Consider the following 14,256-nt stretch of genomic DNA (forward strand, 5'->3'; position numbering starts at 1 on the left):
GTTTATATAATCAACATTGCGAAACAATAGACTTAACAATGTCGCGTAGTAACCTAAGAATATACTTTAACTCTGTAAGATATAGCAGTATATAGATTTAAGTGTTAACATGTAGTCTACTTTGATTGACGATAATAAATAAATAAATAAATAAATGAACATAGTTGCAAAAGGTTGTATCTGGATTTAAGCTAATTTCCATAAACCTTTCAGTTGTTGAAAGTTAGGCTTAGATCAGCACTCCCGTACAATCACATATATGCATGTAAGGTACCGCGGGGCAAGTGGGAACTAAAAAAACAATAGTTCAATCAAATGGTTGCTGGTGTGTGCATGAAACCGATCGAATAATTTCGAAATTGTGGAAACCTTGGAGGAATGTTTTAGAATGAGCCATTTGACGCAGTTACCTCGCTAAACGGGGCAAGTGGGACACATCCAGATTCATGCGTCAATCCACATCAGTAAGTCAACCATTACAATAAAAGAATTGATAAATCATATATTTTTGATTTCGAGTACATTTTTTATGTACATAAGGGATCAACCATAAAATACGTAACGCTTTAGGAAGAAAACGTTTATTTAATAGTATGTCACCTCGCATTTAATATTAACTGAAAATACCTCAATAAAAGCGTAAAGAGGAATTAAACATGTTCGAAATATATCATTTATAAGTTGTTAATTACAAATTAGCACATAAACCATCAATAATTGCCGAAATTATAAATATTTTTTGTTATTACTTATATGCATAGTAGAAAACCGCTTAATAGGGTGGAATTGTTTTCCGTCACTACTAAATTTGGTAGAAATAACAAATAAAGTTCAAATAAGATAGAAAAATTATCTTTCTCATGATGCATTTCAAATTTCATCTCTGTGTTTGTTCAATTTTAAAGTCGTATTCCAAAAATAAAAAATAAATAAAAACACATATAGAAAAATTACACATTTCTTCTCCCTCTTATGCAATTAAGTAATATTAGATTTATCTTTTTTGATAAAATCATTTGTTTGAATGTTTTAGTGCTACTCTCTAGGAAAATGTATAAAACGTCTACGAAAAGTTTTGATTCTGGTTTTTGTTTTGATAGTTCCCACTTACCCCGCGTACAAAGATATTTTGGGGTATATTAGACCATCGAAAATTTCATATGAAATGAAAACAAAATACTGGTTTATCGTAAGCAGCTTGTAATAATAATTGAAGTTGTAGCTTGCTGATGGATATTCGATTTATAACACATTTATGGTTTGCGAGTCAATGCAAGACGTGAAACGTGTCGCAAATTATCAGGCAAGTTGAAAATGGCGCTGAATAGGGTCCTAAAGCCTTGTCCCAATTTTAGTGCCGAACGCTTAAGTTTAGGCCAAATACACATGTTTACTCAATTTTCTAATGTTTTCCGTTGGTTTAAGCCCAAAAACATTTTTTTAGATTTTGTCATATCCTTTGGCTTAAACTCAAATTTTGGGTGTATTTTGTTTTCCGTGTCCCTTACGAAATGTCAGATAGGAACAACCCCAGTGGTCGAACTAAAACCCCTGTGGTGTTTTTGTCGACTAAGCGAACGTCAAACATGATCAAAAGTGTCAAGGTTCATTTATGAACCAAATTTTTAAATTAAAGTTTAAACATGTTATAGCCATTATTTGAGCGGGAAAAATTGCTAAAGTAGTTACAATAACATGCTTTTTCGTGTTATTAAATAAAAACAAGATTTCAATAAAAATTTTAGGACCCAATTGACAACTGTTACATGAACCCCATGGTAATAAAAATAACAATATGTTTTGTACTTAATACATTCCTTGTCATTGTATCTTCAACTTTCTAGTAGAATACCCCCATGAAAAACTTTTCCTAAGTGAGCTATGACGAAACGTCCCACTTACCCCAGATTCTCACTTGCCCCGGGGTACCTTACCTTGTACCGCAGCTCGCCAAGCGTCATAGGTGGCTATGATGCGCTTAGTGGCTACCACCCAGCTAAGTTGAAGAAATACTAAGCAAAATTGCAAATCTACTTCAGATAGTTTAAACACCAACTTTCTCTATTTTAATCATCATATAACCTTCTACAACATTGTTCGCTATGGTATCAAGTAGCGTTTTTGATATTCTGGGTTCAATTGAACGCAATCAACAATTTTGCTGACCCAAACAGGAGATGATGTGCTGTTTTCCATGTGTTTGAGCTGAAAATCCCATATTACCTTCAATTCAATTGCGCCAGCTCATGGAACGACCAAACGAGCTGAAATTTTCAGGAAGTCTTCCTCTAATCCTAAGGAATAATCCTGGGGGGTGCCCCGTGGAATTACACAATTTTATGTTTCTCCCATACTGAGCTGAACCAGTCTACGGTACATGTAAACTTCAAAACGTCAAAACCTTATAACAGCAAGAAAAATGTGCTTTTCTATGAAAAATAAGACATATCTCGATACTTCCCAATTTTTCAATAGTTTAGTCATGAGAATCAATAGTTTTCATTGTTGGAGTAGATTCGTAGAGAGATTTCCAATCGATAGGTGCACGAATCTTGAAAATCTATCCCGGCGTTAGTAAGTTATTAACAGTCAAAATCTAACCACTTTTCGTGACGCGAGCGATTTTACGTTTTTCTAAATTGTACCCCAGTATGTTGCCGTAAGGGATCGTTCTAATATTACGTAACGCAACAGGGGGAGGGAGGGGGTCTTGCATGGTGTTACGCTAAATACAATAATTTAAAATACCTCATACAAAAGCTGTTACGTGGGGGAGGGAGGGGTATGAAATCGTAAAATTTTGCGTTACGTAATATTTGAATGAATCCTAAAACGTTATCCAACTTCAAAACTTATCACAACCTAACCCCGGGCTATGGTAATTTTACAAAGTGTAGGGTAAATTGAGTGGAAAAATTCTGTGAATGTAGCGAAGATGAAATCCATATCAATAAGTAGATACGCGGTTGCCTTAAATTTCTTCCCCTGTACATGTGTTTGTAGCTGACACGCGCTAGTGGTGCATATTATAATTTATTATGTAATTATAATTATCAGCTCATTTACCTTGCCGTACTAATTGTGTTCAAATGAGGTGACGATGGGGTGCTGCTGCTTCATCGTGAGTTTAATGATTCCAAATGAGATCCGCTACCCTAGTAGCACTAAGTAGAAGCGTCTATAGCTCATTCATTCACTGGGGTACACTGATCTCTGCACCGTGTAGACATTGAATAACCGATACTGATAGGTAATGATTTCCTTCAATATCTTTTGCTAATGTTGAGAGGGATACCACATTGATTAGGCAAAAATATCGGATTGACCACACTTTTCATGTGATTCATTCAATCAGTGTTTCAGATATTCTGTTCCCCAGCTTACTGATTGATTAGTTTAATCTTATCACCGAACTAAGATCGCCAAAACTGTGTCACCCGCCTTGGAAGCAGTAGCCGTCTTCCCGCCCCATCTCCCATCGGTTTCCGTAGTGTAGTGGTTATCACGTCTGCTTCACACGCAGAAGGTCCCCGGTTCGAACCCGGGCGGAAACAGGCAATTCTTTTTTGCCTACTTGTTGATCAGTTGTGTTTGTTCACATGACGATCACGAACAGCTAAAACCACACATCAACAAGTGGCATTTTCAAGAATAGCTTTTGCTGCATGGGCACGATTTGTTCTTCACATACAAATAAAAGGTGTAGGTACACTGAGAACAGCGTTGCGGTTGAAAATACTATATCAGAGGGTTAAATTAAATACACAACGCCACTTGATTTGTGCAGACTAAATTCGCATTTATTTAGAATATTTTGTGCATTCAATTTTACCATGGCACCATTTGTATAGTAAAAATTACTATATCGTGGTTAAAAACTTGCAGCAGACCAGAATCGAACCGAGGATCTGGCGATTGTCAAGCGCGAACGCTAGCCGCTCGGCTATCGACGCGGTTGGATTGAGAAGGAACAAAACGCAAATAAAAAGCGTTCATGATAGCTCAATCGTGGTTGGAATAGTAAATTTAAACACACGTTCATGGTTCTCATTACTGCAACGCTTGTTTCAGTGTAGCCTGGATTCAATGGAACTTTTTCTCATTGGACTTGAGCAAATGTGAAATCTAATTGGAATGTCGGTTTTATTGTCATATAAGATTCGATTTATTACAGAAAAAAAACCTACTAGAATCGTTTTCAACACGATAAGAACGATTGATCAACATTGTAAAAACTTAAATGTTCACATATACTAAACATGTGGAATGTGTCGATTCATGATTTGTCTTACGATTATTTGGAGTTCGCTCAATGCGGACGGATTCGCTACTTCGAGTGATGAGATTCACGAAATGCTAAAGCTTACACATATATTGATAGACATTTTAACTTTCCTACGCTTATCTCCAAATACTTCTGTTATAGGGACGGAATTGTAACGATGCAATAGTGGTCCAAGGGAAACATAGTCCAGTTGAACCTCTGAAGATGAAATGGCATACTTTTAGATATTGTACAAATATCTAGCCACCAATAGGCTGACCATCGTCCCCAGGAAAGCGGCCATGGACATGGTTTGAGGAGGTGCTCCACTCTAAAATGTTGGGAAAGAAGAAGATATAATATATGTATTTAGTATATGAAAGGAAACTGGAAGGATTCTGGAAGCTTTTTAAAAGAGTTCTGGTAGAACTTCCAGAAGTATTCTGAAAGACTTTCTAGAAGGATTCTGGAACACTTTCCAAAAGGATTCTGATACACTTTCCAGAAGGATTGTGGAAGACTTTCCAAAAAGATTCTGGAACAGTTTCCAGAAAGTTTCCGGAAGACTTTCCAGAAGGATTATGAAAGACTTTCCTGAAGGATTCTGACACTTCCTAGAAGAATTGTGGATGACTTTCCAGATGGATTGTGTAAACTTTCCAGAAGGATTGTGGAACACTTTCCAGAAGGAATCGGAAAGATTTTTCAGAGGGATTCTGGAACACTTTGCAGAAAGATTGTGGTAGACTTTCCAGAAGGATTCGGGAAGCCCTTCCAGAAAGATTCTGAAAGACCTTCCAGAAGGATTCTGGAAGGCTTTCCAGAAGGACTCTGGAAGACCTTCCAGAAGGATTCTGGAACACTTTTCAGAAGGATTCTGGAAAAGCAAACAGAAGGATTCTGGAAAAGCAAACAGAAGGATTCTGGAACACTTTCCAGAATAATTCTAAAAGACTTTCCAAAAGGATTCTGAAAGACTTTCCAGAAGGATTCTGAAAGACTTTCCAGAAGGATTCTGGAATACTTTCCTTAAGGGTTCTGGAAGAGCTTGTAGAAGGATTGTGAAAAACTTTTGGAAGGATTCTAGAACACTTTCTAGAAGTATTCTGGAAGAATTTCAAGAAGGTTTATGGAAGACTTTCCAGAAGTATTCTGGAACACTTAGCAAAAGGTTTGTGGAAGACTTTCAAGAAGGATTCTGAAACACTTTCCAGAAGGATTCTGGAAGACTTTCCAGAAGGATTGTGGAAGACTTTCCAGAAGGATTCGGGATGCCCTTCCACAAAGATTCTTAAAGACCTTCTAGAAGGATTCTGGAAAAGCAACCAGAAGGATATTGTGAAAACTTTCCTGAAGGATTCTAGAAGACTTTCCTGAAGGATTCTGGAAGACTTTCCAGAAGGATTCTGGAAAACTTTTCCAGAAGGATTCTGACACTTCCTAGAAGGATTGTGGATGACTTTCCAGAAGGATTCTGGAACACTTTTCAGAAGGATTCTGGAAAAGCAAACAGAAGGGTTCTGGAAGACTTTGCAGAAGGATTGTGAAAGATTTTCCAGAAGAATTCGGAAAGCCCTTCCAGAAAGATTCTTAAAGACCTACTAGAAGGATTCTGGAAAAGCAACCAGAAGGATTCTGGAAGACTTTCCTGAAGGATTCTGGAACACTTTCCTGAAGGATTCTGGAACACTTTCCAGAAGTATTCTGGAAGAATTTCAAGAAGGTTTATGGAAGAATTTCAAGAAGGTTTATGGAAGACTTTCCAGAAGGATTCTGGAACACTTTTCAGAAGGGTTCTGGAACACTTTGCAAAAGGATTGTGGAAGACTTTGCAGAAGGATTGTGGGAGACTTTCCAGAAGGATTTGGGATGCCCTTCCACAAAGATTCTTAAAAACTTTCTAGAAGGATTCTGGAAAAGCAACCAGAAGGATATTGTGAAGACTTTCTAGAAGGATTCTGGAGACTTTCCAGAAGGATTCTGACACTTCCTAGAAGGATTGTGAATGACTTTCCAGAAGGATTCTGGAACACTTTTCAGAAGGATTCTGGAACACTTTCCAAAGGGTTCTGGAAGACTTTGCAGAAGGATTCTGGAAGCCCTTCCAGAAAAATTCTCAGACCTTCTAGAAGGATTCTGGAAAAGCAACCAGAAGGATTTTGTGAAGACTTTCCTGAAAGATTCTATAAGGCTTTCCTAAAGGATTCTGCAAGACTTTTCAGAAGGATTCTTCACAACCATCCAGAAGGATACTAAAAGACCTTCCAGAAGGATTCTGGAAGACTTTCCAGAATGATTCTGGAAGACTTTCCGGAAGGATTCTGGAAGACTTTCCAGAAGGATTCTGAAACACTTCCCAGAAGGGTTCTGGAAGACTTTTCATTCTAGAACACTTTACAGAAAGATTGCTGAGGACTTTCCAGAAGAATTTTGGAAGTTTTTGTAGATGTATTTTGGAAGATTTTTCAGAAGAATTTTCAAAGAAATTCCAAAAGGAGTCTGTAAGACATTCCGGAGAGATTCTGGAAGACATTCCCGAGTGGTTCTGGAAGATTTTCCATATGGGTTCTGGAAGACATTCCAGAAATATTCTGGAAGGCTTTCCAGAAAGATTCCGATAGATAATATCGAATACTCACAATCACATAATAATTGCACCGTTCCCCGAGGCAGCACTCCGAACAGGCCCAGTCCTCGTACCAGATGTGCGTACAGTAGGGCATGTACTTCCGGCGGGTCTTCTCGCACACATCCTTCGTGGCGCACCGTTTCGAAACATAGAACTGCTTCAGCGCTCCCAGCGAAAAGTACGGCGTACTGCCCCACCGGATCTCCGTCAGACACGCCTCCTCGCCCTGGTTGCACGTCTTGATCGTATTGAGGCACTTTTCCGTGTTCCCAGTCTGGTTCGAGCACACGTAGCACTCCATGGCGGAACCTTGAAGCGAAGTATGGTAATTCTAAATTAACCTGTTTACATTTCTAATCGGTTGGGTGTGTGCAACCGAAGAACAGAGAATCAACTTTTCTTGCATTCTGTTCTGGCTACAGCGAGGCGGAAGAATTTATCAATGAAGAAAGCTATCTCGGCGATACTCACAGGTACTGAACAAAGCGAAGGCCAAAATCAGCGTCGCAACGATTTTTGAAGAATCCATTTTTGTGCTGTTGCAACTCTTACACTACACTAAACCAAATAAACTGGAATTTTAAACAAAACACTTTCTAACAAATTATAATGTTTGAATTTAAATAACACAAAATGTATGAATCAACAAGCAATAACAGCAGTTTGCTTGCTAATGACAGTTTGTGGAGGCACGCCCTCATCTACCACCTTCGTCTGCACATAGAACATGAATGTATCGCCAGTAGATTTCAAAGTGTTGGTGTATTGTTTGCTGATGAGCCCATGCAGCAGAATAAAATAGCATACACGACTCACGGGAAGTATGCTTCTAGGCGATTTTGATCAAATCTTCCCTGTTGAAGTCAACGTTTGAAGTAACTTATTTGTTTTAATGTATTATGAGTACCTAATCGAAATAATTTAGTGAATATCTTACGGATCATTGTAGATTGAGACTAGAAGATGAAAGTTCTATTTTAGATGCAGAGACCCATTTCAGAATATAAAAAATAATCAGAAAACAAAAAAATTGTACGTGAATAAGTTGACGTGTAACTATATAGCAGAATGAAGTATATCATAATGGGGACTATGCACCTGAAAAGAAAACTAATGACCTATCTCGAAACTTCAAAGGCACAAATCTCGCGAAGAAAGCATCCAACAACAGTAAACTTTTTTTTTTTGCTTTGTGCACTAGCAGAAAGCTTAAAATAAGAAGATCAGAAATGTTTGGCAACTATTTCTCCAATTTAGTTCGTTTGAAATCGTTAGTAGGGGTACAAGACGGCCATTGTGACGAACATGATGCTTTTGAGCAGTTTCACGAGAATCATGCTTTTGAGCAGTTTTTGTTAAATAACTTGGTCAAAACATTTTTTTAGTGCAATGTGTTGTAGAGATTGAAAACAACTATATAAGCTTGTTAAAAGATTTGGAATCAGTTGAATATTCATGAAGTTATGGTCGAACAAAGATGATTTTTTAGTAAAATAAGGAAATATTTGGAGTTAACTATTTTTAACATTTACTAGTTTTGATTTAAGATAAATTTAGTTAATTAACTCATTACGCGTGGTAAAGATGGACAAATTATGGGTGAAATTATGAAAAAAATCATGGATTTGTTTTCATAATGTCACCCATAATTTGTCCATTTTTACCACGCGTAATGAGTTAATTAATTTAATAACCATGCGGATTGGATTACCGAACAGCTCAATATAAGTGTCAATTTATAAATTTAGTGTTGAGGGATTCCACGGAGGCATGCAAGTCGATTCTGATCGACCATTTCAAAAATATCTGAAACTTTGCACAGTTTTTCAGTTCCATCTAAATCGTCATTTTCCGATATCAAATCTTCAAGTTGAGTCACGACTAACTTTTCAAAAGGGTGTATGTGAAAATGGTTCAAACATATTCAAAAAGCTGCACAGCAAAAACGGTTCGTTCGATTGTTAGACAACTAAAGAAACAAAGTTAGACAACTAAATAAAGATTCCAAAAAAAAATACACACAGTAAAAAAATTTTTTTTTTGCATTAAAAACATCATTTTTGTCACAAAAACTCATATATCTCAAAACCCTATCGGAATACCAACGTCATTTTTTGAGGGAAAACGGTCCATTATATTAGCTATCTACCATAAAAATTTGGTGATGGTAAGCCAATAAACAAAAAAGTTATGACATTTCAAATATTTCACAAATTTGACACTTAGTGAAAAAAAATTTTTTTTTTTCATTGTTAATTTTTTTTAGGACCGCAGTTTGTTGCTGAATTTTTTGTTAAGGGTACCACATGAGGTTAACAAGTTGTTTTCATGATATTTTATTTAATTATTCATAACTATTATAGCATCTATTAGAAAGTTAGACGCGATCCAGTGTTGTGATCTAAAGTCTTGATAGTGTCATATTTTTTATTGTACGTAACTGAAGAAAAATTCTCTCAATAGTGTTGAAACCTTTTGATAAAAGAAACCTATAAGAAATCTAATATTGAAGACAAAAGCTACAAAAAAAGTTTTCTATACAGGTATACGACTAGTTTACCTGCAAAAAGTTTACCTCGTAGAGAACAAGGCGGGTCTATACCCAGGTGATCTAGTATACGTAAAGCAGGTCGGTTTTCTCGGCGCTGGTTTTCTCCACAAAGTTAAAATCTGATTACACCTGGGTAGCGGAATTTGGGGCAAGTGTGCCACCTTAAGCAAATTGTTCTCTAACTTTGCCTAAAGCTTATAAAATCCACCAATTTAGCCTCATGAGGTTAGTTTCACATCTTTTCATAAGCACTGGGCAATTCAAAATGAAAATAATTTCAAAAAGTATTAGTTTTGGAGCTTCTCAAATATCATTAAAAAAAACATATTTTTCGACACTATGGGGCAAGTGTGCCACCCATATGGGGCAAGACGGCCACCGAATGAACATCGCATGTAATTCTACTTGTAATGAAATTTTCTTTATTTCCTATTAAAATTACTTTCAAAGCAGACGCTAATCGATAATTCAAAAAATAATTTTAAGTTTACCGTAATAAGGGGGGGCTTTATAACAAGGTTCGAAACATGCGTATCTCCCTATCACTCAATTCGAATAACTAAAATGGTTATTTTTGTCCCCATTCAAAACAATATATGTATTGCCCTTATATTATGGCAAATATGTATAATATTAAACTAGATCTGCACTAAATAACGGTAAAATATTGATGTAGATGTGTAAAACGTTAGTTAAAAAGCCGAAAACATATTATTATTGAATATTTTGAGAAAAAATTGCTTTGGGGGGCAAAAATGTCAGTTATTCCCCTACTTTACTTCAGAAACAACTACTGGCGCCTCATTTTAGTTTATTTTTATGGTTTTGTTGATGATGTTTACATTTTTATAAATTTCACTCAAATAATTTTTGTTTACCAAATAGGTGGCACACTTGCCCCAATAAGTATACATTTCAACCGAACTGAATTTCGTGTGTAAAACTAAATTCTATGGCACACTTGCCCCAAAGTCCGCTATAGACCCGCTTTGGTAGAGAATAGACTTTGTTAATCATATTTGGGAGAAAGCGAGTAACTTCAACAACATCAAAAACATGATAGGTGGTATGTACATACTCACGAAAAAGCTAAAAATATACTACCACTATGGTTATAAAAGATTTAATTGTAAAATTTTTCTTCAGTCAAGCAAACGACACCAAACTAGTCAGTAAAAACTTAAAAGTGATTTTGTTTATTAAAATCTAACGAGCAACATGAGTAGTCGCTTTCTCAACTGTTGCAGGCCGTTTGCAGAAAAAAAGTGTTCGAAAGAGCTACGAAATCTCACCGAAAGCACCATAGATAAACTGAAAGCGGCTGGTTATGCTCCAATGTCTACATTGAATACACATTTACGCATTTGTACGTCCTGCCGTTTAAACGTTGACAAACGGGCAATCTGTACATCATCGTTGGATCAGGTTGCAGGAAGTTCGAAAACAACAACAACTGAGGAATTACTAGATGCACCGACAACAACTGAGGAGTTACCAGAAGTACCAAGTGCAGATAGTCTTGCCACGACATCTGTTTCAACAAATCAATCAGAAGATGAGTGCATCCAGAAGGTCAACATCGAACGCTTCAACGAAGGGATAGCTGGAATAAAAGTGACTCCGATTAAATGGACGAAGATGGGTTACGTCAATTATCCCGAGAAAAAATACCGTGAAATCAACGAAGCTGTACAAAGAAACCTCTTCAAATTAGGACCTGAGGATGTGGAAAATACAGACTACGATGAGGTAATTATGAATATGAAGGAAAGGTTCTCGAATCTAGCCACGACAAGGAAAGAAAAATTATTGATTTTGTCGATGCTGCCAAGCTCGTGGTCTATTCAAGACGCCATTGATGAGTTCAAAACCAATAGAAATACAGCAAAAGAGGCAAAACAATTCAAAAATAACTGTCTTGCAACCAAAAATGCTAGGTCGAGTACTTCATTAACAGATGAGACAAAAGAAAAAATAATTCAATATTTTGAAGACGATGAAGTAAGTAGAGCTATGCCTGGCCAAAAAGATTATGTATCTGTAAAAAAAGATGGCAAGCGTCAAGCAATCCAAAAACGATTAATGATGACTACTTTGAAAGAAGCGTATACACGCTTCAAGGAAATTAACGAAAATATTAAGGTAGGTTTTTCCTCATTTGCAAGCCTTCGTCCAAGACAATGCAAGCTTCTATCCAATTCAGGAACACATAATGTTTGTGTGTGCACAACACACGAAAATATTAACCTAATCTTACATAGTTTGAAAAGAATCAATTTATCAAAGGATATTAAAATGTTAACTGGTAGTCTTTTGTGTGAAAATACAACATCAAATTGCTATCTACGATCTTGTTCGGATTGTCCAGATTCTTCATCATTGGAAAATACTTTATTCGCTGAGTTTGAAGAAAATTATATTGATCAGTTATCATTTGAGCAATGGGTGACCACGTATACACTCCCGTGCAAAAGTTTGGGTTCACCCCTTCAAAAACATACAAAAGTGTTCTGTCCATATCTCTGTGATTACATGTCCAATTCAAACACTTTAAGCCTCATTCGAAAGGCAAAGAGTTATTCTTACTTCGTATGTATTTTTCCAAAAACATTTTGTTTAATTTTGTATACTAAATTTATACTTAAAGTTGTAACATTTTTCAAAAAACACACTGAAAAATCATATCTAATTTCCTTAGCATTGGGTCGACCAAAATTTTAAATAAAAGTGTCATTAGAATCGTAATCTTATATTCTTTGAAGAAACCCCACGAAATTTTGGCGGAAAAATCTGGAAAGTATTCAAAATCAATGAAACAGTCAGTCAAGTCATCGTGCAAAAGTTTGGGTTCACCCCTCAGTATGATGCAAATCGTGCAAAAGTTTGGGTTCATCTGATCCACACGCACATCATTTTTGTCTATATCTCTGCCATTTTTCAACCGATTTTAACAGTTCAAAGCTTTTTTGAGCGCAAATAATGGCACGTACATGATTGGTTTGAGATTTCACAGATTTAAGTAAGTTCAGGTGAACCCAAACTTTTGCACGATTCACCATACTGAGGGGTGAACCCAAACTTTTGCACGATGACTTGACTGACTGTTTCATTGATTTTGAATACTTTTCAGATTTTTCCGCAAAAATTTCATGAGTGCTCTTCAAAGAATATAAGATTGCGATTCTAAATACACCTTGTTTTAAAATTTTGGTCGATCCAATGCTGAGGAAATTAGTAATGTTTTTTAAGTGTGTTTTTTGAAAAATGTCACAATTTTAAGTACATATTTCGTGTACAAAGTTCAAAGAATATTTTTGGAAAAATACATACGAAGTAAGAATAACTCTTTGCCTTTGAAATGCGGCTTAAAGAGTTTGAATTGGACATGTAATCACAGAGATATGGATTGAACACTTTTGCATGTTTTTTAGGGGGTGAACCCAAACTTATGCACGGGAGTGTAGGTGTGACCTAGAAACTATTGTAAAACCTGTAGATGAGTTTGTGTCATTTTTTTGCTTGAAATTAGAAAGTTTAATTCCTCACGACTTTATTAAAACAGAGCAATCCCGCTTTTTAAAAAAATACGAAAAATACATTACAAGATGGTGAATTTTTAGTCATTTGTGAATTTTTTGAAAACTATAGCTTTGTATTGCAAGATGAAGTGCAGTCCCATCACTGGAACGTACAACAAACTACAATTCATCCATTCGTTATTTATTTCAATGGAAGTACGCAAATTGAACATTTTAGTTTTATTGTAATTTCCGAAGATTTAAGACACGACTCAGTATCTGTAAATTTGTTCATTGCCAAAATGATTAACTTTTTACGCGTTGATAAGGATAAAGAAATCAGAAAGATATATTTCATGTCTGATGGAGCAGCATCGCAGTACAAAAACCGTAAGAATTTTTCGAGCCTATGTCAATTTAAATCAAAGTACGGAATTGATGCAGAATGGCATTTCTTTGCTACGTCACATGGCAAAGGTCCTTGTGATGCTATTGGAGGAACCATAAAGCGCATGGCCACAAGAGCAAGTTTAGCCAAAGAACGTGAGCATCCAATTAAAACTGCAAAAGAACTATTTGATTGGGCGAATCGCAGAAAAGAAGAAGATTTAACAAAATTATCATTTTGTTTTACTACTACTGAAGAGTACGAATTAACGGCATCAGAGCTCAGCGAGCAATATAATAACGCGAAAACGATCCAAGGAACCCAAAAATTTCACTGTTTCATTCCATTGTCAGAAAATAAGATTAAAGCAAAACTATACTCGAACTGTACTAATAATGATGCAAAAGTGTTCGATATTGTAAAAAAATTGAATAACAATAAATAAATAAATAAGTATTAATAAAATGTTTTCATGATCTCATAACGCATACCCAAATCCAAAACTTTTACAGTTTATATATAACATTTAGAAACTCATCGATCATACTCTAAAAAAAAATATCCTGGTAAAAAAAATTTATTTTCGTGTAATCTGTTAATTCATTTTAATTTATACATATATACATATAGGGGGAGATCCCCCAGTACCGGACAGCACCCAATACCGGACAGAGTCGAAACATTGAGAAATCGTGGTCCAATCAAGATTGTGTATTAGTAGTAAAGGAAGCTATTCTGGAGACTAATGTTTGCGTAGAATAACACATCCTTGAAATATGCATGCCTTTTTAAAAAAGTACAAAAGATTGAAAATTTCAAAAAAATTGACGTATTGCCTTAATTTTGAGCCTATTTAGTAATTATTTTGAATATGAAAAAATACTTTGGATCACGCAAGCATACTCG

General features: G+C 35.9%; 1 protein-coding gene and 1 non-coding gene across 2 annotated transcripts; one reads left to right on the top strand and one right to left on the bottom strand.

The window, feature by feature from the left end:
* The first annotated feature begins 3,481 nt into the window (after nucleotides 1-3,481).
* On the top strand, nucleotides 3,482-3,554 carry Trnav-cac. The gene has a single exon. It is a non-coding gene; the product is annotated as a tRNA-Val (tRNA).
* A 570-nt stretch (nucleotides 3,555-4,124) lies between these two features.
* Nucleotides 4,125-7,605, bottom strand: LOC5574964. Its single transcript, XM_001655388.2, has 3 exons — nucleotides 7,365-7,605; nucleotides 6,904-7,202; nucleotides 4,125-4,595 (listed from the first exon to the last, which is right to left on the bottom strand). The coding sequence occupies exons 1-3, from the start codon at nucleotides 7,420-7,422 to the stop codon at nucleotides 4,506-4,508; spliced, it is 447 nt and encodes a 148-aa protein (XP_001655438.1). The 5' UTR covers nucleotides 7,423-7,605; the 3' UTR covers nucleotides 4,125-4,505.
* Nucleotides 7,606-14,256: the final 6,651 nt, after the last annotated feature.

This window comes from Aedes aegypti, chromosome 1, assembly GCF_002204515.2.
Source record: "Aedes aegypti strain LVP_AGWG chromosome 1, AaegL5.0 Primary Assembly, whole genome shotgun sequence".
In the NCBI taxonomy this organism is placed as follows: domain Eukaryota; kingdom Metazoa; phylum Arthropoda; class Insecta; order Diptera; family Culicidae; genus Aedes; species Aedes aegypti.

Excerpts from the sequence above, each read along its gene's own strand:
- LOC5574964 (XM_001655388.2), bottom strand. The coding sequence starts at position 7,422 with ATGGATTCTTCAAAAATCGTTGCGACGCTGATTTTGGCCTTCGCTTTG. Across the intron at positions 7,203-7,364 it reads CTTCGCTTTGTTCAGTACCT|GTTCCGCCATGGAGTGCTAC; the intron begins GTGAGTATCGCC and ends CTTCGCTTCAAG. Across the intron at positions 4,596-6,903 it reads GGTGCAATTATTATGTGATT|AGTGGAGCACCTCCTCAAAC; the intron begins GTGAGTATTCGA and ends CCAACATTTTAG.